This window comes from Platichthys flesus, chromosome 3 (genome assembly GCF_949316205.1).
Source record: "Platichthys flesus chromosome 3, fPlaFle2.1, whole genome shotgun sequence".
NCBI classification, from domain to species: domain Eukaryota; kingdom Metazoa; phylum Chordata; class Actinopteri; order Pleuronectiformes; family Pleuronectidae; genus Platichthys; species Platichthys flesus.
This window is the reverse complement of record NC_084947.1, coordinates 9,165,223-9,189,476: the sequence shown is the minus strand read 5'-3', so window position 1 is coordinate 9,189,476 and position 24,254 is coordinate 9,165,223. Positions and strand designations below refer to the sequence as shown.

The following is a 24,254-nucleotide window of genomic DNA, read 5'->3' as shown; positions in this document are numbered from 1 at the left end:
TCTGAAGACAAGTGGACACTGACAGAGAAAAACATTTGGTGTTGGTCACGTCCAGAAATGTTCAGGGAATTAAACTAGACTTCACCTTTTCTGCTCTTTAGATTTAGAACGACTCTGACACAACTTGAGGTTGACAAGGGTGCATCTGTTGTTTTACAACAGATGAAAGCAAAACCAGATCCCAAGTGATGCTTCTAAATCCATTCTGGTTCCAAGTGCGAGCAGCAATCAATATCAAGGGGATTAGAAACAACCTGTATAAATCTAAACACGAGATACAAGGTTTAAACAAGGACTCTGTGTCTGTGTGGGTGAGATGGATTTCAGGGCAAATAGCTAAGAGGGTTTGAGGGGGCTTAGGGTTGAGGGTTTGACGTTGCAGGGCTGGCGGTGGTCTGGTCCCGGACAGACCAAATGGTTAAACTTGACGCCTCTCCATAACTTGCCTTTTGATCTTGCTAGTAAAGCCTGAAGGATGAACATGAGGCCCACCCCTCCTCCTCTGTTTAAGGGCTCAGGTGGCCTGGCCACTGCCTGTCGTAAAATCCAACCCACCAGAGAGAAAAACCAGAGTGATCTGTGTATGTGTTTCTGTGTGAATTATGTACCTGTGTGTTTACATGTTCATATTGCATGTGTGCAAGTGTATACACGTCTGTGTGTCTGCTTTAAGTGTGTGTGCCTGTGTATGCGAATGTGTGTTTATGTGTATCCTTGGAAACTTGCGAAAAGACTGGGCAGAGGAGAAGTGTGGAGGATGGAAATAAAATCAAACTTTTTATAGGTTTAGAGTGGGAGCAAGTTGCTCGAGCGACTTTGTGTCCTTTCCCGATTCATTTCAGAATCTGTGTCTGGGAGTGTTGGACTAGACTAAACACACTGGCCCTAACAAAACAGCACAAGATAAACACTGTTGACTGGGGCTACAATAACACAGCAGCCCTGTATCCTTTCTGACTCGCCTAGAGATGCCTTCAGGACCACACATAAAAAGTCATGAAAGAAAAACACGTTGAGTTTTTTTTCTCTGTAGCAGTTTGAAATCCAAACTATCACAGACCACTGGAAATATAACAGTAGAATAAGAAAACTACAAACAACAGCAGTCGCAGATAAACATTAAAAGCACGAGTCATCCCTGGAAGGAGGCTCCAGTCACTAGCTACCAAGCCGGTGAAATGCGAATGCTCTGTATTCATATGCAACATTTGTATAATTCAAAGTTTCAGTTAAAATTTGTAAAACACAAGATATTTTCCTCCGAAACAGCCCAATGGATTTAGAAAGTGGAATAACAATTGTAACTTGCAAGATTGTACTTAAGCACAATTCTTGGGTAAATGTATTTTGGCATGGTCTATCAAACTAGTAGATAATCAAATAAGCAGCTAAATGTAAATCTTTATCAACGTCTGCTGCAGCCTATGGTTTCATGCATGTTTCTCTGCCTTGTGCTGTATAATATTGTGTCTGCTGTCACACTCACGATGATGCCGGCGGTCCACGGGTTGAGCAGGAAGAGCGCGCAGACCAGAAAGGTGCAGGCAAGCACGACGCTGATGGACAGCAGGAGCCAGTGGCGCAGACTAATGTACTGTTCCCAGAACAGGAAGGGGTAGCCGTTGGGGTAGGAGGGCAGGCCCTGTCGGCTGTAGTTGCTGCAAATGGCTCGCACGCTCTCGATGGCCTCCACAAACTGCGGCGTCTCGCGGAGCCCGTTGAGGTAGAAGGGAAACTGTGCGTATTCGATGGGCTCGGCAGCCGGGACTGGATGGAACGGAAAGTGAAAGGAAAGGTCAACCTTGCAAGTTGATGACATTTTGATCCAGAAAAATGGATTACTGCTAAACATTAAGAAAAGGATAAGACATCGAATCAATGGCAACAATGACATCTGCACATCTGTTCGGATTGAAAGACATTAGGAATCTGCAGAAATAATTTAATCTCTTGAGCCAAACCACCAATATCAAGGTTTTCCCCCCCAAATCCAACCACGCTCCAAGAGTAGCTACATCTGTGGGCAAGTGTGCGTGTGTGCGTGTGTGTGTGTGTGTGTGTGTGTGGCGGGGGTGGGCGGAACGGTGTGAAACAGAGCTCCATTGACTCCAACCCCAGCCGGTCTGTGGGCCAGCTTGGCTAATGAGGGCCTATCAGTTCCAGACACAGCAGCGTGTCAGGGCTAACGTTGATTCACCGTAATTACAATGTCAGAACCACCGCCATTACCACACCCTAAACTTAGCACAGCCACATAAAGCATAACACGGATGCATAACCACACGTACCTGACCGTCATGCAGCGATGAGGTCATCTTTGGCGCGGACAAAACAGTGTATTCGTTCAGATTTTGTAATAACACATTGCTGCATACTCGGAAACTCTGCATCTATCAATCGCTCTACTAACTATCCTATTTCGTTATAGAAATACACTTTTTTTTGCCGCCTTGTGCTGGTGTGCGCCCGCGTGTGTGTATTTTGCAGTGCCGACAGGGTCAGACTGGAGAACTTGCTAACATGGCTTGGTCTGTTCTCGTCTCAACTATACATTTTAGGGACACACGTTGGCTTCGGGCCAACACCAATCCGCTTCGGGGAGCTCCCATACAGCCGAGCACTTCACGCTGCTTATCCAATCATACCCCCACCCACCTACCTCCCCTGTAAAGGACTTCCTGCTTGTTATCCAATTGTACCTCCCACCAAAACCCGGTCCCTCTCCTTGTTATCCAATCATTTTCCTCCCCCGTGGAGCACTTCCTGACTTGTACCAAATCACAGGCTGGAATCAAACAACAACATGAATGTACTTTTTTTAATGTGAATTACAGACCGTGTGTGTGGTAGGGAAATTAGAACAGGGTGTGTGTAGTGTTTGGGGTCACTGGGATTTAATAATGTTTGTGTGTGTATCCCTGTGTCTGTGTGTGTGTGTGTGTGTGTGTTATACTAGGGCCCCATGGTAGCCAGGATTATAGCAGTCACCACAGGCACCATTAGAAGGACCACATTGAGCCACGTCTTGGTCGTCGACCCTGCAACCTGAGCTCACACACACACACACACACACACACACACACACACGCACACGCCCACGCACACACACACACACACACACACACAGGCGCACACACACAACGGAGTGCTACGGTAGAGTCTACCACCCCGTCTGAAAGCTAATAGGCAGACAAGGAGCTCAGCTTAAAGTTTCAGACAGAACCTAGTAAATGTAATTTATTTGAGCTGCGACACGTAGCAGTTATAAACCGCAGCATTTCAAATTAATGCAATGCTTAATTTTCTTCCTTGCGTGAAAGAGAAACACTTCCTTTACACTCTTAATGCGACCTGTTTGCAGTTGTACCATATCTCGTGAACTTACTGCTGAGGCGTGTCTCGGGCATGGAGTCGGTGCGGTCGTGGGGCCACTCTGGAGGGTGTGGGCGGATGTTGGCCTGCGAGGCGGCGTACGCCACGGGGTCGTTGCTGACCCAGGCGGTCAGATAGATGTAGAAAGCCCCGGGGTTGATGATCCCATCTGCGTCCACAAGCCTTTGACGAGTCAACTACGAAAAGAATAGGAGAGAGAGGGGATGAATGAATGATGATAATGTAATAATTGAAGTACACAGATTTGAAGCTGCTCTGTGGTATTTTCTCAAAACACAACTTTCAGACACACACCCCTGGATGGAGTTTAGACCGTTGACCTTTTCGTAAAGGAACTAATTAGTGACTGGAAAAAAGTGCCGCCGAGGTCAAAGAAGGAGGTGGAGCTTTCATATGAAATCATAATGCGGGCGTCAAGTGTGCATTGGACACGAAAAGCTATTATAGAAATAAGACATTTTGAACCAAAACATTCTACAGGTGAGCTGACCACAGACGTGCTTATTTATACACACGCATCAGTGCAAGAGAACGGAGCAGCTTTCAAAATAAGAGTCAAATATTAGTCCCTCTCTCTTTCCAACCAAAGAAAAATCAACAAGTCAAACACTGGTTTCTTTTTGAGAATTTCCCGTACTTCTCATCGCGGCTTCCCAGAATTATCATGCCACATTAAAACATGGAAAATGCAGGATCAGCTTCTCCCTTTACATACAGTAGATATTGGCTGGCCAACCTCAGGCCCAATGTCTTGACCACTGTGAATATATTTCTGACAGAGGAGTTGCAGCTGCCGCAGTTGAATGTGTTACCAAGTTCTGAACATGGTAATATATTAATATTTGTTATGTGACGCATGCTCTCTGCTCCTTCCTGGCATTAACATTATTTTTGGGTGAACTGATCCCGATTAGGCAGTTCGGAGTACGTCAGTTCATACCCCGGCATTAGAACGTGGCTCTTCCCAAAAAGGCTGTTACTGCCGTTTGCTATATGTTTAGCCAATCTGAGAATGAATTTGAAGTAGTATAATCAAAATATATATACAAATTGTGGAGGTCTATGGAAAATATGATAATTCTAAAAACATTTATTGTTTATTAGCCTCCAATGTGGCCCAGGATGCGTTTGCATACATCTTGCGTCCCAGACCTCCTCGGACTGTCAACAATCCAGAATTCATGCGTCACACACACAACACAACCATCTTTGCTAGCTGTAAATAAATGCCTAACTTCATAGATGCATGGCTGTAGACTGTAGACACCCAAAAAAGGAAGTTACTTTTGTCAAAGCTGTTTTCCCTGTCAACCCATGTGTCTGTCTATGTGCAGATTGTTCCTGAGCTCTGTTTCAGTCATTTGCTGTGATGGCTGTGCTCCCCGTGTAGACTAAGAATGGCTTCTCCTGCTCGGGGCCGTTACTTCCAACCTCCCGTGCGGAGGCAGAGGAGCGTAGCTTAGCATCGCTACCTCCTGAGAGGTAAAACCATTACAGCACACCGCTCTGTCACTCTCCCTTCCAGGAACCATAAATCCCTTCTTCACGGAGGCAGGGAGAGTTTTGGGGGTGAAGCTGGACTCATGGGGCTAGGTAGATGAAGGAAGGAGTAGGGGTGGGGGTTTCGACGAGGAGGGGTAGGGGGCAGGGGGAAAAAAATTGCTTCAGTTAGCGTAACAATAAAAAAATTGGCTGGAGTCCCTGAGCCCGTCTGTGTGCAGTTAACCTGGTTGTTAACACTGAAGGAAATGCCACCCAGCAAATGGAGTAGAGCTATAAAAATAACACAACATCTGTACAAATGTTGCTCACACTTGCTTCTCCTGACCCCTACGAGTACCCAGAATGCCAGGCGCCACAGACCGACCTGAATCCTGAGAAGAAAAGAGCCCTTGATAGTGTCAGTGCGGTCCTCCTTAGAACTTTACAGACTTTCCAGCTCCTCCTTTCCCTGCGTTCACTCTGAGTCTTTATCTCTCTGTTGCCTTATTTCCAAAGCACATACCCATGCACACATGCTCGCACTAACAAGGAGAACCAGCTTCCACATGAGACCCAGGCCCTGGGCCATAAGGAACGAATGGTCACCCGGCACAGGGAGAAATGTCAGCAGCGACAGATCAAAAGGCAGAACACCTCTGCATGGATCCGTGGAGTGGCATATCATAATAAAACATCTAGCTTTGCAATTTGCCAGGGCTGGAAAAGATCTGGTCCTCATTTCGAGGCACAAAGCAAAACAGCTACTGCTGTAAGTGCACACACAACCGACAAAAAGCCGAACGCACACTCAAAACATGCACATGCACACACAGAGCTTCCTCAAAAGGAACCACGTGTTTGAGCTCCCCTCATTCAGAGAGGACACAGCAGTGGAGCACATAGGGAGGGCGAGGGAGAGAGGAAGAGACAGAGAGAGAGAGAGAGAGAGAGAGAGAGAGATAGCACGAGAGAGAGCTGGATTCCAGAGGATCTGGATTGAATTTAACAGCAGCAACAACTGTATGTCTTCAAGCTGTCACGGGAAGCCCAGGCAGCTCTGCTGGCGGCCCCCACGCCTCACGGCATATACACTTCCCTCACATGCACAGGAAGTGATGTCACGGGGCCGCACACCAGGTCTAACTCTGCTTCCTGTTAGGCCAGTGGAAGGGGATTGGAAGAGTCTGTGTGCTACTGCAATGGAGCTCAATGAATAAGACAACATGCAAACGCAACACACAACAACATATGATGAATATCATTAAACGCAGGACCCAGTGGAGCAATGTTAAAGTTCATTATCTTTGTGGAAAATAATCTCATTGTTTAATGGAACGTGATTTGTTTTGTGTTTCGTGTAGAAATCCCATCCAAGAATTTTATTTTCATTCTTCTCCAGCACCTTATCTTCTGTTTTCGCTGTTTCCTGCCAGAGAATGCAGCCATGCATTCATGTATGTGGCTTTTTTCGGTGGTGGTATCAAACTAAAAACAGCATCATATCAGTTCCTTTCCTCAGCTTCATATGGACAAATGATTTGTTTTTCTCCGTTTCCACTTTGCTTTTTGTCATTATCTATGTTTTTGCATCTTTCACTGAACATGGAAGAGACTTGATTTGATCTTCCACTAAATTCCTTTCAGAGCTTCCATCACCTGGTGGCTTGTGTCATTGTTGGATGTCAAACACAGCTCCAATGCAACACTGGAGACAGGGCGCACATCAATGAATCTAACTTTATCCAAAATATGCAACAAAAATGTGAATATATTGCAATATTTTTTTATATTTTTAACGATTTTAATTATTCTTTCCCACGGGGCTGCAGAATCCGAGCTTATTATTTACGTACCCATTGGGGGCTATAGGAATTTCACTGCGGTGTCTCTATTTATTTCAACCTCCCAACTTCACAAAGTGTCAGACTTAGAGGTTTGACGCTAAAAGAGAGAGGGCCACTGCAAGGCCCCCGCACACATGCACATCACACGCACAGAGGATAAATGGTTTAAATGAAGAGTTAATAGGTTTTTCAGAGGCAGACTGCAGCCCCGGTGAGAGCTTTAAATTCCTGGGCTCGGTAAAGACATCACCGAGAGAAGATGAAGACAGACAGACATAGAGAGAAAGAAGGACTAAGAAGTGGAATACAAAGAGAGAGTTTTTTAAGCTGGAGCTGGCTTGTTCGGCCCCGATCACACATAACAAAACAGATACACTGGATGTCACAATACCAGGAATTTGGTAGCAGGGGCCAGTACCTTAGAAATCCCATGGTAATCAAAGAATTGAAAGAATAGGAAGCTGCTACACAGACGATGTACCAACACAGAAATCTTATATCTGACATTACCGTTTCAGACTCGCTGAATTCTACCCTCAGACGTCCATGGTGCATGTCCACTTTCACATATCTGGACATTGAATCACATGGGAAAAACTGACACGGGCGTGAACGTACCAGGTTGAAGTTGATGGGCTTCTCTCTGCGTCCCGTCTGCACCAAGAGCTTGTACGCCAGGACGCCATCGTCAGAGGCGTTCTTGTAGCTGTTGAGGGTGATGCGGCCGGCCTCCCAGTCCTTGTCAAACGCCTGCTGAAGACCTGCACGAAACCACAACCAGACAGATCGGTTAGATGTGGATGTTTAAAAAAAAGGTTCAAAGCAAAAACACAACACATAGAAACCCAGCACAGTGCAAGAGAACACAACACAACACTGCAACCGACTAACACCGACCCTGTGGTATTCCTGATTGATGAATATGATAACGCAGTTCAATTCTTCACCAACAAACCGGTCTTCAACCGCCTAAAATAGGCTGCCTTTGATTCAAAGCAATCATTAGTGAATATATGAGTAACACATGTCTCCTTTTTCTATACTGCTCTCTAATCCATATGTGGGCCTTGGCTTTCCCCCAAGGCCCACGCTGTGGTACGTCTTTGGGAGATCTTGTTATGGGTCTATTGCTTGGCCTGTCTGGCTCCAATTTGTCCCACCATTGCAGAGAGCAATATCAGACACAGTTCCTTCTCTACCTCGGTCTCTCACCCACACAAGCTCTGTGTGGTTCCCAGCAGGCACGCACACCCACCCACACACACAGACAGACAGACACACACACACACACACACAAAATCTGCTCAATCATTAGGGGCATGTCAGTAAGTAAGTGGAGTCGTCACAATTCTCAGGCACCGTCAGTGCTGGGTATAGAACAAGGAACCCATCCCACAGTGAATCCTGACATCATGCAAATGTAAGGTCAGACAAAGTAATGTCGGACCCCCTTAAATTAAAAGTTTGGTTAGGTGACGTGCCCAAAAAATATTTAACACCTCAGAGAGCACACCCCACTACCGGGGCTAACACCTTATCTTGCCAAGAAATTCCTATTCAGATCCACTTCAAAATTTAATTGATTCATCCTTAGCTCAGGCCGCATCACTCCACAAAATGTCATGGGAAAAAGTTTGGTAGTTTTTGTGTAATCCTGCAAACTAACACACGGAAAAACATGTCCTCCTTGTTGAAGGTAGCCAGCACAAACAGTAGTATCTTGTGTATTTCAGTGCCAGCGTGCAATCCCAGCATCAACTGCAACCATCTCTGCTGCCAAAGGCCCTCACACACTCCATATTGCCAAACCCTAAGTATAAAAACATGGCCTCCAAATCTGTCCTCCTCCATCAAGCCCTCTCATGGAAGACACAAGTGATTTTAATCAGCTACTGTCAGTGTCCATTTTGCAATCCCACCTACTTTTGAACCACTGCCCAACATCTTGTTTCTTGCAGATTCATGTCAAAACACTGAAGGAAATTATGATCTCAAAACGTTTTCACGAGGATAAGTTAAAGTAAATTATTTCCATGCCTGAACGATCCTGAATAGCGGCACCGAACGAGGTATTAATAACAAAACCACCTCTGACGTCAGAATCTGGGAAAACATTCAAATGATCTAACACAGTGACTGGATCCTGTTGCTGCATCTGACTCACTTTGTCGTCGATAACAAACAATGAGTTTTGTGATCAATTCCAATTTAAGTCTGTGCCTGGTCATCATACATCAAGTTGAATTTCACCTTGCAGCCAGTCCCTGAAGTAGTGAAGCCACATGCGCGGCAGCTGCCCGTCGTCCTCCTTCAGCACGTAGCGGACGGTGAGGAACCTCCGGTGGAGCTGGTGCATCAGCGGCTGGATCTTGGCGTATTCGGCCCGCTGCGTCACCACGTACATGTTGTAGAAGGAGAAGAACTTGAACTGGGCGCCGATGAAGTCGTACTCGCTGGTCTCCCTGGGCACGATGTCCGTCAGCTCCAGGCCGTCCTTCACCTGGGTGGTCCCGTACAAACTGACGACCAGCAGGCAGAGAAAGAGCACGATCACCACCACCTGGAGAAAGAGGGATGAGAGTGAGGATTGACCGATGATGGCAGGGCATCTTGCAAACTTTGAACCACGCAAAGACATGGATGCATTCTCTCTTTGAGCAAGCGATTCCAAAAGATGCACAGGAGGAATTTCTCACAAAACCTGGCCAAACGAAGGAGGTGCACATTTGAAATATTTTTTTTCACTTATTCTGTCTATTTGTTTATAAACTGTCTGATGAACACTTCTGTTTGTTGCCTCACGTGATCACCATGATAGCAGCACCCCCCCAAAAAAATAAGAAAATAAGATCCAGGCTGTAAAAAGACAATTTTTTCCTTAACTCATCCACAGTAATGGGGCGTATTGGATTAAGGCATCAGAGGAGTGCAGGAAGCAATTTGGAAAAATGGAGAAACACATGACAGTGAGATGAAAAGAACCAAGGTTTTTTAATAAAGTCAAGCACAGGCCACCACATGACTTCAGTTCTGGAAGACTTTGAGAGGACTGGCCACCCACTAAACTGAGGTCAGTGTGTGTGTGTGTTTCCGTGACTCAGATAGGACATGACCACAACTTCAAGCACAGATTTACTCCTGCTCTGCTGACAAACCCTCCTGTTCACATTATCCCCACAGTGAGTCAGCACGAACCCACTCACACAGGAGCTCGTTCTCCACGTCTCTATTCTACTCACACACACGGACACTGAGCTCACCTTGGTGGTGGGCTGCAGGAGAAACGGGGCATAGTGCTTCTCAGCAAAAGAAGCCAGGGTCCAGCGGGAGCAGCGAGGCTCCAGGCAGCGCAGGCCCAGCGAGGCTTCTCCAAACTGGGACAACAGGTTCCGTGTGGAGCTGTTGTTCTCCGGGCTCTGAGCCGCCGACGAGGCCGCATCAAACTGAGGAAGCGAGCTAGCCGGCGGGGCTGCAGGAGGAGGTGCGGGGTGATGGTGGGGAAAGGTGGCGGGACCTCTGGACCCACCATTGCTCCGGCTCCCGCTATTGTTGTTGTTTAGATTGCTGCTGCTGCTCCTGTTGGCGTTGGCATTGCTGCAGTAATAGTCACTTGGGTTGCTCCTGGTCTGAGCCGTATTGATGGGCTGAACAGAGATCTGGGAAGTGGGCTCGGCTGTGGTGTAGAAGACCTGAGTTCGGGGGTCATACTCTGTCCTGAGCTGCACTGTGGACTGCATGGTGATTTCAGTCTGCTGGGCAAAGCCATGGCTGCTGTAGGAGGGAGGAGGGCTACTGTAGCTCGGGGGAGGAGTGCGATATGTGGGAGGTGGGGTGCGATAGGACGGGGGAGGGCTGTAACGACTCCCGTCCGCCCCATCCAGGTAGGCCTGAGGCTCGATCTGGATCACACGATTGGCACCTGGGCTGAAGAGATAAAGACAGGGGAGAAGTGTCAGAGCGTGGACTGTCAGAACTTATAAGGAGACTAAACAGGCGGGACATAAAGCACATAGGAGCTCAGATTTTGTGAAATTCTTCAGAACTCTCAATCTTACAGTATTCTAGAGAAGTTCAAAGATGTTAAATCTGTTTTTGAAAAATCTCTGCTATTGTGACTCTTCTTCTCTCTGCCAGCAGCATGAAATATAGAGCAGAGACCCGACAAGGGAATTTAATAGTGTGTGTGCACATCTGTACAGCCGCTGTGCCAGCGAGCAAGCCCGGACTGGCAGGCAGACTGGTGGAGTTTAATAAAGACTGTGACAGATAGACGGACAAGTTCGTTTCAGAGCAGCCAGACAGAAACAGACAACTTAAGCAGTAATTAGGGTTTGACTGAGACGGATTAAGGTGAATATATCGCACAGATAACCGTGTTATCCGATGTTAGATCAGAGATCAGAAGAGAAACATGAGACGGGTGATTGAATGAGCAGAGAACGCAATAACTTTCATTAGGAATGAAAAGAAGAAGACGTGTTGGTGTGTGTGCACACCTGTAGAAGCAGCAGAAGATGTCGAAACGTCGCTCCTCTCGACGGTAGAGGTCCATGCTGAGGATGGCGGGAAAGATGAGCAGCACCATGGCAAAGTTAAACACCACAACCACTGCAGCCTGCGAGAAAAACAGAAGGGAAATCAGGCTCTTTGATGGAAAAACCTGCTAATAGCAAAGAGAGGGATTGGGCTGTTGATGTAGGCGTCTTTATATGATGGAAAAATGATGGAGGAGACAGAGGAGGTGACACGAGAAAAGTCTGGTGGGACAAAGACTAAAGAAGGTGGGGGCTTTAAAAAGGTGGCTATATTAGAATTAAACACACTAAGAGCCAATAGGTAAACTTGTGTTTTTCTACACAAAACCTCAAATAATGGTGTAAAAATCGAATGTAATGTAATGTTTCTGCATCTCTGTCAATGTGAACGTTGTTGTCCTTTTAATGTGAACACTTGAAAACGCTTAAAAGTACCTCAAAACAACACAATCTGAATAAACTGGCTTCAAGGAAAAAATGCCTTTCAACACATTTTCAATTCCTTTCGAGGCAAAAACGGAGTGAGTAGGGAAAAGCAAGGCATCTGTGTGAGTGTGTGTGTGTGTGTGTGTAATAGAAGCCAGTACAGTGTTGTGGTTAAGTATTTGAAGGTGGTGCAGTGGAGCAGGGGATGGGGGTTGGGGTTAGGTTGGGGCTCTTCCCAGAGTACAATCTGGATCTTGCGTGGTTGCCAGACCACTACACACACACACACACGCACACATTCATTCACAGACACACACACATTCGTGCCAGACCACCCAAGGAGCCAGAGGCCCGCGGGGCCTGAGGTGATGAGCAGGCGTTGTGGCTGTACAGACAACACACACCCCTTACGTACACACACACACACACAAAAGTATCTGCTGCCAACTTTACAAAAAACGGTACAGTCTCCTACTTAAACCACACCTAAACGCCAACCAGACACACACACTCACACACACATCCTCGCCCTCCCTCATTCCACAGCTCGCTATTCAGTCACCAAGAGAAATAATGTGAGAGAAAAGAGGTGAAGTTGGAAAAAAGCTTTGTAAGTAGAGGAGAACAATTAATTCTCAATTGGCCCACTAACGTCCAGACAGATACAGTATGACTCCACTCACTCACACACTCACACACACACACAGTGCGACCACTAGCTGACCCCAGAGCAGGAGATTTATCATCACATCTGTCCTCCACGCATGAATGTGTGTGTTCCTGTGTGTGTTTTTCGTGTTGTTATCTGGACAAGATTCCTTTTTTTCTCTCTTGCTGATGGAAGGAAGAAAACGAGGGACATGACTGAGGCAGGAGAGAGAGAGGGGTAGGGAGGGAGAGAGAGAGAGAGAGAGAGAGAGAGAGAGAGAGAGAGAGTCGACAACAGGAAGTTTTTAATGGTGATAAATAGACACACACACACACTAACACACATCTCAGCGTAGATACAAGGCTGACCGATGAACACCGCTGGTTGATGTGTGTGTGTGTGTGTGTGTTTGTGTTCCATAATAAAAGAAGGGTATCAGCATGATCGTCTACCTCACCGCGAGTCTGCCCTCCCTCCACCAGTCACAAAACCACAAGTGCAAAGTATGCATGCTATGCGTGTGTGTTGTGCATGCGTGTGTGTGTGTGTGTGTGTGTGTGTCTGTGTAAAACGAGGCTGCGTGGATTAGACCCATGGGGTAAATGGATCATGTTTGACAGACTTGCGGTACTAAAGCCATCTATCCACACATGCTAATATTGTACTCAGTGAGGCGTCATCTTGCCACGCTGTTTGTGTGTGTGTGTGTGTGTGTGTGCGTGTGAGAGGATAGAGTGATATCATTTTGCACATCTACCAAAGTATATACAGCACTTTTAGTAAAACCAATCACTTAGGCAACAGCAAAGAATTTAAAGTATTAATAAGTATTTATTTCCATACCTTCCTTCAATGTAATGACAACCCCTTCCCTGAGTAAAGAATCTACAGACATATCCTGATTGGCCTAAACCCAACCATATAAATCCAACACAGACCCAATCAGCACGCTAATTGCTCATCCAGCGTTTATCCTTTATATTGATTTTTAATATCTCTGTACAGTGTGAATCAGTGGGACTGAGTGAGCGTTTGAATGCAAACAAATGGGTTAATGTTGGAGGCATTGTGTCAGACTGACAGACGTCTCACTCTGTCCCAGTTTTCACTGTTCTGGTGACGTCTATAATTACTGACAGATGTGAGCAAAGTCAGAGCTACCCTCTGGATCCCCCCCACCTTCACATACACACACATACACGCACACATGCAAGCACACACATGCAAGCACACACACATAAACGCACACGCACACACACGCATACACAAAACACACACACACAAACGCACACACACAAGTTTGACCATTGCTTTTCAAACCTCCCACACAGATACTACAACTCTCCAAACTCACACATACATATATTCGCGTGAGGATATGGAAGTACACACGCACACACACACAAACACACACACACAGACACACACACACACACACACACACACACACACACAGAGGGATTCAGTTACATGGACCTCAGCCACAATCTGGACAGACACCGGGCCCACCACTAAATAGCCTCCAAAAAACGGAGAGGGAGGGAGAGGGCTGGAAGGATTTAACAAAACACACACTCCTCCCCACACACACATGCACACACACACAAACGCACACTTACAGTTTGATGAATGAAATCAATAAAACTACGGTCTGGAGAAATCTGGAGCCAATGAGGACTGGAACAGGACTATTAGTGTGAGGAAGAGAGGCCCCACACAGCTGAACCCACTCTCACATACATGTACACACACTTCAAACACACACACACATGCTAGCTGACTACCGGGCATATACCTGCAGAGAAAAGGCTCGGAGCGCCGGGATGGGGATGAGGGCTGCCATGAAGAATGCTGTGACGTTACTGATGGAGGTGAGGGCCACGCTGGCCCCGGTCCTCTTCAGACACTCCCCCGTACGGTCCTGCAGGAGACACAGAGGGAGACACATGAAAGCAAATCCAATAAACTCTGCTCTTTTGATCAGAGTTCCGCCGAGGGCAAAACATGTAGCACTTGACATTATGTCCAATTATCATAGTACTGATATGACTGACAGTGATTGCAATGTTTCTTGACGCCCTGAAGGACTTGGATTATCTTCCTGCGCCTGTCTACAAGGGTGTGAAGAGGGGAGGAAAAGGGAGAGACAGTAAAATGACCTGCCGCCTCTGAAGATAAATCAATTTTGGTGAACTAATAGTGACTGAACAAGTCGTTTTATCTATTTCTGACGATAAATAGTAGCGATAGATGTGCACACACCCCTGAAAGGTTTGGCGGTGACTGTATGAAGATTTAGGACGTGCAGGACCACACAGGAAGTGTTTGCAGGGGTGTGCATCTTAGTGTGTGTGTGTGTGTGTGTGTGTGTGCGAGTGTGCGTCAGACAGGAGAGATCAGGTTCAGCTCTGTTTAGTTTTCATCTCAGCCACACAAAGAAAGCTGGGGGGATGAGGGAGACGAGGGCAGGAAGGGGGGAGGGAAGCTGGGGAAAAACAAAAACAAGCAAATACATGCCTGTGTTTTCCCCCTCTGGAGATGAAATGTTAACCCCGCACAACACACACACGCACGCACACGGTTGCACTTTATTTGCGTTATTGTGTCATTTTAATTAGTTGTGTTTAACTCAACAAAAATTCCAAAATACTTGAATAACTGGAATGGTTGCTGTTCAGTTTTCAGAAAAGGGAATACATTTCGGAGATTAGATGATAGAAGTGTTTGTGTGTGTGTGTGGCGCGCGTGAGTTGTTAGATGCTACATCACAGGCACAGACAGGCTTTCACACATTCCTCTATGGAGGAGATAAGATAGCAGAGGGGCAGGAACATGATGAGTAGGAGAGGGCGAGTGTGTGTGGGTGTTGGTCTCACCTCGAACGGGATCCTCTTGTTCTGTCCGGTCTCACTGAAGGCGTGAGCGAGGAGGAAGACGTCGTCCACTCCTACTCCCAGAGCCAAGAAGGGCAGCACCTGTAGCGCACACGCACAAACACACACAAACTGCATGAGCACGCCGCAAAGGGTAACTTAGTTTTGGATTATAACACTACAAATCACCACTGAAAAATGGGAATTTGTGCGTTCATGTGATGTCGTTGTCATCGGAAAAAAAAAACTTGACTTTGAAAATTCACGTGAACGTTGGAAAAACAACTCGGCTGGCTTTGATTTCTACTCTCTTTTATCTGCACTTGTAAAACACTTTGAAAACTTCTATACAAATAAAAGGAATTCAGCATTTTTATTTCACTGTGATCATCAGTCGGTCTTGACTCAGGCGAACTCCCTGTCCAGTGGCGTGCTTGTGATTTACCTGCGTGGTCGCAGCATTGAAGGAGATGCCGAGGAGAGAGCAGAGGCCCAGGCCCGCTGCCACCGACAGTGTCACCAGCAGGACGCCCGCCAGCCCCACGGCGCCCTGAGACTTGGCACAGTCCCACCGCAGCATGGTCAGACACGCATAGGCCAGCTGAACACCAACAGCAAATGTAGAATCGTTTGTTAATCAACATGAGTGTTTAGATCATGTATAAAGCACCTTCCTTCCATCTTTCATTTGATGACTTTGTTTGCATTTCTCAGATATAACGGAGATAAACAACATTTTTCTCCATTCTCACCATCAGCAGGTATCCACTGGCCACGCGGATGACACTAATGTCAGAGAAGGACTTGAGAATATCTTCCAGAGTGGTTGAGGTGAAGGACAAGACCTTCTGAGACGAATTTGCTGCCACACTCTGCAGCACCGCCTGGAGACGGAGACAAACAGAAACAGGGATGAGAAAACCTTATGCAATAAGAGAACAAAGATTTGTCTTGAGAGTGCCTTTACTCAGCAGCAGCTCGGGTGAAAGTCCAAATTCCGTATTCCCAGTCTTAAATATTAAAGATGTTCTGATATCGATTCTGATGCCTGGACTTCTTTGACGTGTTTAACAGTTGTATGTTACCAACACACAATCGTACACAATCTTTTCAAAGTCCTGATACTTTGATCATGTGATATTAATGAGTCAAACTATTACGTTATGTGTGAAACCTATACAACGTATAAGAGACTGTCTAAATATAAGAGACTGTCTAAATATGAGAGACTGTCTAAATATGATGTATTATTATTATTTGTGACTTCAAAGATACACATTCTGCGTTTTAACACAGGCGACAGGATGATCTCCTGATATTCCCACTCTAACATGACACGTAGCCTAAAATTACAACTTTATCTCGAAGTATTATGACTTTATTCTGCTGATATTACAACTTTATTTTGTAATTCCACCCCAACAAAAATTCAACAGGGCCCTAACACTCTGCCTTGTAAACTATCTGATTTCTGGTATAGTGCGTTGAATCTGTTGAGTTGATATGTTGTGGGCGGTTTATCTACACAGAACCATGGCCCATCTTCTCTCTCTCTCTCTCTCTTGCACTATCTGGGGTCGGACAGATGGCTTCCACATTGAACTGTAGTAACTGCACAGTGGGGAGCAAAGCTGGCTGACACACATTAGAAAACACACGCTACATCACAAACACACACACACACACACACCCATGTAAGCATGTGTCAATCACAGATATCCAAGCAGATAATATTGCAGACACGCCAAATCTTTCATAACACACACACACACACACTCTGACATCTTTTACTTCTTTACCTCTACTGCCATTGATAAAAAAAACTGTATCTGAACCATCACGACTCTTTTCTATCAGCGACTCAAGGGCCCCAAGATAAATGGTGCACACACACGCATTTGTATTCACACACACATATAGGTTTACACACACACACACACACACAAGGTCACACCATGTCGAACAGAGGTTGGGCCCTCAAACAAAGACCAGATGATGTCACACGTGAGCCACCAATGGGGCCACAGCTGGGAAAGCGATTGTGTGTGAACTTTTGAGCGTGTTTGCATGTGCGTCTGTATGCGAGTACGAGAAAGAGAGAGAGAGAGAGGAGAGAGAGAGGGATATCCAGCTCTCCGTTAATGTATTCCAGACATGCTCTCCATGTTGCTCTGACGCTCCTCTCTACCGAGCAGTGAGAGAGAGGCTTCAGCCCTTTACCACGCACCAGCAGTGGTTCTAGTATCTATCAGGGGCCCAGGCTTTGGATGGGGCCTTTACATGTTCACCTGTATCCGGCCAGTGATTTACAGCACTGTAAATCCCCCCCCTTTCCTTTCTCTTTCTTTGTTGGCCCCCTCACCTCAGAGTATCTTCGCTGCCAGGCTTCCAATATGGCTGCTGCCTTCTCCTCGTTCCAGTTGATGTGGGAAACATCATCGTAGCCGCGAAAGTGCTCGAACATCTGCTTGGGAGTCATCAGCTGGAACATGGTCTGCAAGGCCTGGGCACTGGGAAGGCGGGAAAAAGGGAGGAAAAAGAGGGAGAACAAACAAAAAAAAGAGTATAAGAAGGGGTGCAGGACAACATCAACTTTACTTGGGAGCGTCCACCAAACCAACAGGGGGATGAGAGAAGCAGAGAGGAATGGAATAACACCAGAATATTAATCTTCCACGAAGACCAGAAACTAAAAATGGAGTTTAATTTCGAAACCAGAGGTCCCAGAACAGAGAGGGCTCTAATTTAACCAAGAAGGGAAAACGAAATTCATCAAAACCACAGCATCTGGAGCCCATTGGAGGACAGTCATCATAAACAGTGGTGTGTTAAGACCACCTGCTGCTTAAGCATAATATTGTTCCATCTGATTTGAATGTTGGGCCCTGGATAAATTTGCCCATAGCGGTGAAACGTGCTCCATTTGCCAGACACTGCGCAGCAGAAATATCCACATGTGAAATAGATTTAAAATATTCATAATAAGGCAACAAATAATAAGCCTTGTTGTGACTTTTTCTGATTGTATTCATTTTTTTTTTTCAAATTCTTGTTTTATACAACCAATAATCGAAAAACCAATGCAGAGGCAATATCACATGCCTTTCTACGATTACATATTTGCTGTACTGTACATGTGCTTTTTTTATCTTGATATATATTTGTATTTTGCCAGTTTGGCCCACTGTTCCCCGCTGTGGATTTCCCTGACATTGTCCTGCTGTATTCTCACAGGGGCACATTTTTGGTCCATTCTAAAAGGGACCTGGTTCTAGTTGTAGCTCAAGAAAAGGTTCAGCCCCTCCAGCTAATTTTGGGCTAATGTCTGAACTTCATTTCATATCTGAAAGAAGCTTTCTTGTCCGTTATTAATAATATTAGGGATATTATCCAGAGTAAATTGCACAGAGACGTGGAGCTTACTCCTCCTTACTCACCTATATTATCCAGAAGATTACTGACTGAAATGGATAGCAACATAGGAATGAGCCAGTATATGAGCCTATAATAAGAATCCTATTCTGATCCGTGAGGTTCCAGATTGGGTCCCGACAATTTTTTTCCGAGGGTCATGGTTATTGAGTGCAGTGAGGAATTCACAGCCTCCGTGTGCCAATTAGGACGGCATTAAAGCAACGCAACTGATAAGTCATTAACTAATGCCTCTGGACAGTGAGGGCAGCTGAAGAACAGGGGTTAAGTCAGTCTACCTATTTTCCAATCATCAAATTTTACGAACCACAGGAGCAGACGTTAGCTGCTCGTTCTCTTTATGAATGTAATCTCTGTAATATTGTGATAATCACGGTAATGTTGGCAGTTAGTAAACAAGATGTAGAAATTTAGTGCCAGCAGTAACAGCCCGGTGGACGGAGCCACTAAACCACACACACACACACACACACACACACACATGCAGGCAGGCAGGCACGCACAGACACCCTAATGACCCAACCTTGCCAGGAAAAAACACGACCACAAAACAAACAACGCACCCCACTGTACTCTGTGTGTGTGTAATTATGTGTGTGTGTGTGCACATGTATGTGTGTGTTTGCACCATCCAAACTGCATTTTAACATGAAAATAAATGGTCCGTCCAAAATAATGAATAATTTGAGCAGCTTTCCTGCGTTAAAGGAAGCCTCCTATTACTTAATAACGTGTATATTTATAAATGTACATAAAAAACACGTAAAATACATTAACTGACTGAATGAAGGTGTTATGAATGGAGGATATAGAGGTAACTGCACACGTAAACCTGAGTATACTACATGACCATAGGTAAACCTACAATCTTAAAGCTTTGTCTTTGTGCTTATGCTAGAATTAAGATCATGTACCACAATCACTGTATATTTGGACAACTAGGCAGGCAATAGATCACTCTGGGCATGTGTGTGTGTGTGTGTGTGTGTGTGTGTGTGTGTGTGTGTGTGTGTGTGTGTGTGTGTGTGTATGAGTGGGCACTGTCCAAGCAGAGCAGCCAAAGCTGAGCAGGAACAGCTGGAGCTCTAAGATTTCACTGGAATCTGCTAATGACTACAAGATTTACAGCACACGGCGCACACGCATGCATGCATGTGCAGTTTCGGAGAGCATGAAAGAATAAAAAAAAAACACACACACACAGACACACACGTGAAAGCGTGGGTATGTTACCTGAGCAGGGGTCCACTGCCGTTCTTGGTGGTCCCTCCCACGATCAGTTCCTCCTGCCAGTGCATGTACTTCCTGGACAGACCATGGCAGCCGCCGTTCAGGGCCCGCGCCACATCGAACGGCTGGAGCAATAAACACAGCGTGCGAGAAAATACTGTCAGTAGCCGGCGATGTTTTGTTTCACTTACACATTAATGTTTTATATTCACACACACAGATTCCCAGCGAAAAGCTTGAGCGTGCATGTGCCCCTACCTTAGTTGAGTTCTTGTTGGGCGCGGTGAGGGGGCAGTCGGGGTCAGCAGGGTTCAGACAGGGTCTATCCATGTAGCCGTGTCCAACGTCTGCCTTTTCCAACATGTCCTCAAAGGCTTCCACGGCGATATCGGTCCCTCGCAGTTCCTCAAGGAAGTCTTTAGGGTCCAAGTTGGTCCACTGAAGAGGGTCTTTACCTCTGCACAGGTCAAAGTCAACAGGAGGAAAGTGTAACCATTTCTCCAAGGATGTGTATTTGTACTTTTAGCTACCACTCATCCTACTGGTAACAATATTGTACTCACACAGTTACTTCATCTATTTTTGAAGAGAAAATCAAGCTGAACTGATCAAACTATTGCTCAAGATGTCAATTTGAAACATGTATCGCTGATTACGCAACAATTACATCATTCAGCTTATAATAGAAATGACATTTTCACACCATTTCACTACTACTTTAGTTAAACTGGTTTGTTAAGTTGATGTTACTTTGATGCGTTTCATAGATTGTTTTGTTTTGTTTCTGTGTTGTTTGTTACCCACATGTTTCAAATGATAATGGTTTTATAAGCAGAGACAGACAGTGAGAGGCCGTAATGTGTTGAAGTGTCGGTTGCATCAACCCACATTTACCGATTTTCCCTCCAGTCCAATTTTGGAGCGCAGAAAATAATCTCTTTCATGCAAGGTGACAAAAAGCAATAAACGGAGACCAATTCCCATCATGCAATATGGCATCAGGGCTGAATTCCAGCCCTAAACTGGTCGTTGTCCCTCTATGCTCTCTCTGCCTCACACATTCCAATCTCTCTTTCTCTGAATCTCTCTCTCTCTGTGTCATTCAGACTACATTGTATGTGCTTAACCAGGCTTGGGTTATTATTCCCAGCCTCCCAACCAGAACATAGTAAAAACCTTATCTTCCATCCGAGACCAACAGGGGCAATACTCACACGTATATCCACATACTCTAACGACAGTAACCCGAGCTGATGCATTTTAAACATCAAAATAACATGAGTGTGCAGTGATGGCGATGTCACAAACACACACACACACACACACACACATGCAGAGGTACAGGTCTGCTGAGTATTACTGTAGCAGCAGGCCATTAGCAACAGAAGGGTCAGACAATGATGTGAGGCCCAGGGCTGGAGAGGAACTATCGCCAGCGATACGCATGCCAGCAACCACTACAATAGGGCCTTCAGAGGGGACGAGTTCAGGACACACACACACACACACACACAAACTTGTTCCTCTGTGGTGTCTCTTTGGATGGGTTGAGCGTTTTTGGGCAGCCTCTACTAAAGGGGTAAAATGTGGACATACCGAGACTGTTACCATAAACAGTCTCTTCCATAACCAGCACACGAGAGCTCAGTGTTTAACATCTTGTTGGCCCCAAACTCTTGATGAGGAAAGACCTTTTTAAATGTTGGTCATTTGACTTAATGCTTGAAAGAAATTAGTCAATTGAATGATATGCTGTGTATGTATGTTGTGATAGCGCCGACATATCATAAAATAAAGATTTTATATAGTAGAGCTGTTTTGCCGACTTACTGGAGGTAGAGCATTCCAGAGTGGAGCTTGGCTCCCTCCCAGAAACAGTCCAGAGGGGTGATGATGAGGCAGGGATGTAGCTTTTCTATGAACTGATCAACAAAAGAGACACACATTAATGGATATGGGGGAAAAAAGGAGAAGTTTGAATAGTGCAGGGAGTAAAAATCCTGAATCGAAATGCATCTTACCAGATCCATAAAAGGAATTTCCGTGACAAGATCTCCTGATTTGTAGCATAAATTTTCTAATTTCCATTGTCTGAAAAGGAGAACAAGAGATTCTGTTTAGTTTTTGTTCCGTCTACTTTAAGACTCAGAGCCCATCACAACATAATTTCAATTTTTTTTAATAAATCTGTCATCATGAAGTTCTGAACATGCCAACACACCTGATAGGACATGCAGCGAGTGAGATGGACAATATATAAAAAAACAGCTGATAATATAATAGAATGGAATGAAATATAAATAATAATATAAGCTAACCACTGTGGTCTCTCTGACACAGTATCAACAGAAACAGAAACTCCTTATTACAAGCTTGAGACATTTGCTGCCCGCTTATTTGCATTTGAGACAAATCGGTGATTTCAGACTTGAACTGTCCAGAGCAGGAAAACATGAAGCTTAATTGCAGATAAACAAGAAATCTTAAACTCATGTCACCTGCTGTAAAGGTAAACATGAACTCTGCTGGCTCGCAAGGCTGACTCCAGGTGCTGCAGGAGCGCCTCCACCGTTAGGACGCTGGCTCCCTCCTCCCGCGGCGTCTGGATCATCAACTGAGGGTTAAACATGGACTCTTCGCCGATCTTCTGCCGCGTGTACCTCAGTTCCTGGTTCACACGTCCGCCAACTGGACAAAGAAAACATTTGCACATTTGAACCCTCTGTGCACATATTCAAACACAATCATATTGTATGTTGTGGATCAATTTTACGGCTTTTCACATATATATTTTCAAAATGACGGAAACACATTTTAACATCCGTGTCCCTCTGCATCCAAAAGTTGATTCCACTGAAAGAAGAATCTGACGACCACAATCTGGATTGAACTGCCAGAGGTAATTGGGAAAAACATGCCCCAAAGTCTGTCTAAGGATTTAAGTAAGATCAGAACATTATTACAATTTTTTTATTGTTTAGTTTATTTCATATATTTAGGGATGTTAACAGAAGCCGGGGCTACACAGGCTTTAATGTTGGTCCTCAACGTAAAGACAGCACTGACGCAGGAGTTTAGTTGTCGAGGCAGAATCACACTTACAGAAAATAACAAATGAAAAGTACTTAACCTTTCTTAACAAATTTGTATATATATAATGAGAAATAAACACATTATAATGCACCCACACATATCTTTCACACACTGACAGAAGAATAGATAGCCGTACCACACACACACACATGCGCACGCGCACACACATACACACACACACACACAAGCAGCTTTATGTGCTAAAACATCTGTGACTCAAGACGTGATCCTCTGGATCCAAACCTAAAGACGTCTCAGCCTGGCCACACTATCGGACGTGTATCTGACACAAAGGCACGTTGCTCACAGGGAGCTCGTACCAGTGCGATGCCAAACATCCCAACCCCTCTGAATCCAGACATGCAACATCACTTCAACAAATCCACATTTCACAGAATCAGCTCAACGGTTCGACTCAAATTTGCTAACAAGGCCGCAGCTCCAGACCACATGGACTGCATGTGTGTGTGACTGTGTGTGTGATAAAGAGAGAGAGGCTCTCTTCCAGGCTTCGCTCCCAGTATCGTGGTGGGACTAAGCCCTGTGCGTGCGCTCTAAGCTCTCAGCTAGTCTGAGCTACAAAAGCAGCCTTTCAGGCCCTTTAGCTGCCCTGCTCCACCCCAGCACAGGGAAGGCAAGTCTGGCAAAGTCTCTGACACACACACACACACACACACACACACACACACACTACACTCAAGATAGCATGAGCAATGCCTAAAAACATTCTGACAAATTAACGACAACAAAGTGTATACAAATCTTTTATAGAAGTGTGTGATCTGTTTTATCTTTTGCATGTGTGTGGGTGTGTGTGTGTCTGCACCCTTCTATCACCAGCGCCTGCACCTTCTTCTTCTTCGTCTTCTTCCTTTACCAGCTCTAAAATGCCCAGCGCGATGGCTAACTGTGTGAAAAATCTGTAACATTTTATCACGCCCTAATCCAATTTAACGATTCTGTTCGATTCATGCAACAGCAGGCATAGATTGTATATTTTTGAGCCCATTGTAATGGCATTAAACTTGAACATAAGCATGGCTGTTCTGCTGGGCTGGACCACCCAGGCAGACCATTGGAACGGCATGGGAGGGGGGCCATGTCTCGGGGCATTAGGAAAACACACTTGATTTCTTTTTTTCTGGACCCAAACAGCATTACCATCTGATCCTGTCTGAAGGCATGTTTATAATACTCATCATTAATAGCAGGCCCGGGCTAACTGGAGCGACATGCTTTCTGCTGCCAGGGCCAGATACACAGCTACATTACACCAGCACTGGCTTCAGAAAGGAGC

The 24,254-nt window shown here is 45.4% G+C and overlaps 1 protein-coding gene across 1 annotated transcript in view; it reads right to left on the bottom strand.

Moving 5' to 3' along the window:
• The window catches only part of ptch1 (patched 1), a 48,053-nt gene that overhangs the window by 8,995 nt on the left and 14,804 nt on the right, over positions 1-24,254 (bottom strand). Inside the window, exons 3-18 of the mRNA XM_062384844.1 lie at positions 22,363-22,552; positions 21,886-21,955; positions 21,695-21,786; positions 20,123-20,321; positions 19,868-19,989; positions 17,565-17,712; positions 15,955-16,086; positions 15,648-15,803; positions 15,206-15,304; positions 14,125-14,250; positions 11,216-11,334; positions 9,980-10,643; positions 8,970-9,279; positions 7,338-7,480; positions 3,386-3,569; positions 1,487-1,767 (exon numbers count right to left, since the gene is read on the bottom strand). Of these exons, the coding sequence (XP_062240828.1) occupies positions 1,487-1,767; positions 3,386-3,569; positions 7,338-7,480; positions 8,970-9,279; positions 9,980-10,643; positions 11,216-11,334; positions 14,125-14,250; positions 15,206-15,304; positions 15,648-15,803; positions 15,955-16,086; positions 17,565-17,712; positions 19,868-19,989; positions 20,123-20,321; positions 21,695-21,786; positions 21,886-21,955; positions 22,363-22,552 (3,035 nt within the window). The remainder of the gene's footprint in view (positions 1-1,486; positions 1,768-3,385; positions 3,570-7,337; positions 7,481-8,969; positions 9,280-9,979; positions 10,644-11,215; positions 11,335-14,124; positions 14,251-15,205; positions 15,305-15,647; positions 15,804-15,954; positions 16,087-17,564; positions 17,713-19,867; positions 19,990-20,122; positions 20,322-21,694; positions 21,787-21,885; positions 21,956-22,362; positions 22,553-24,254) is intronic.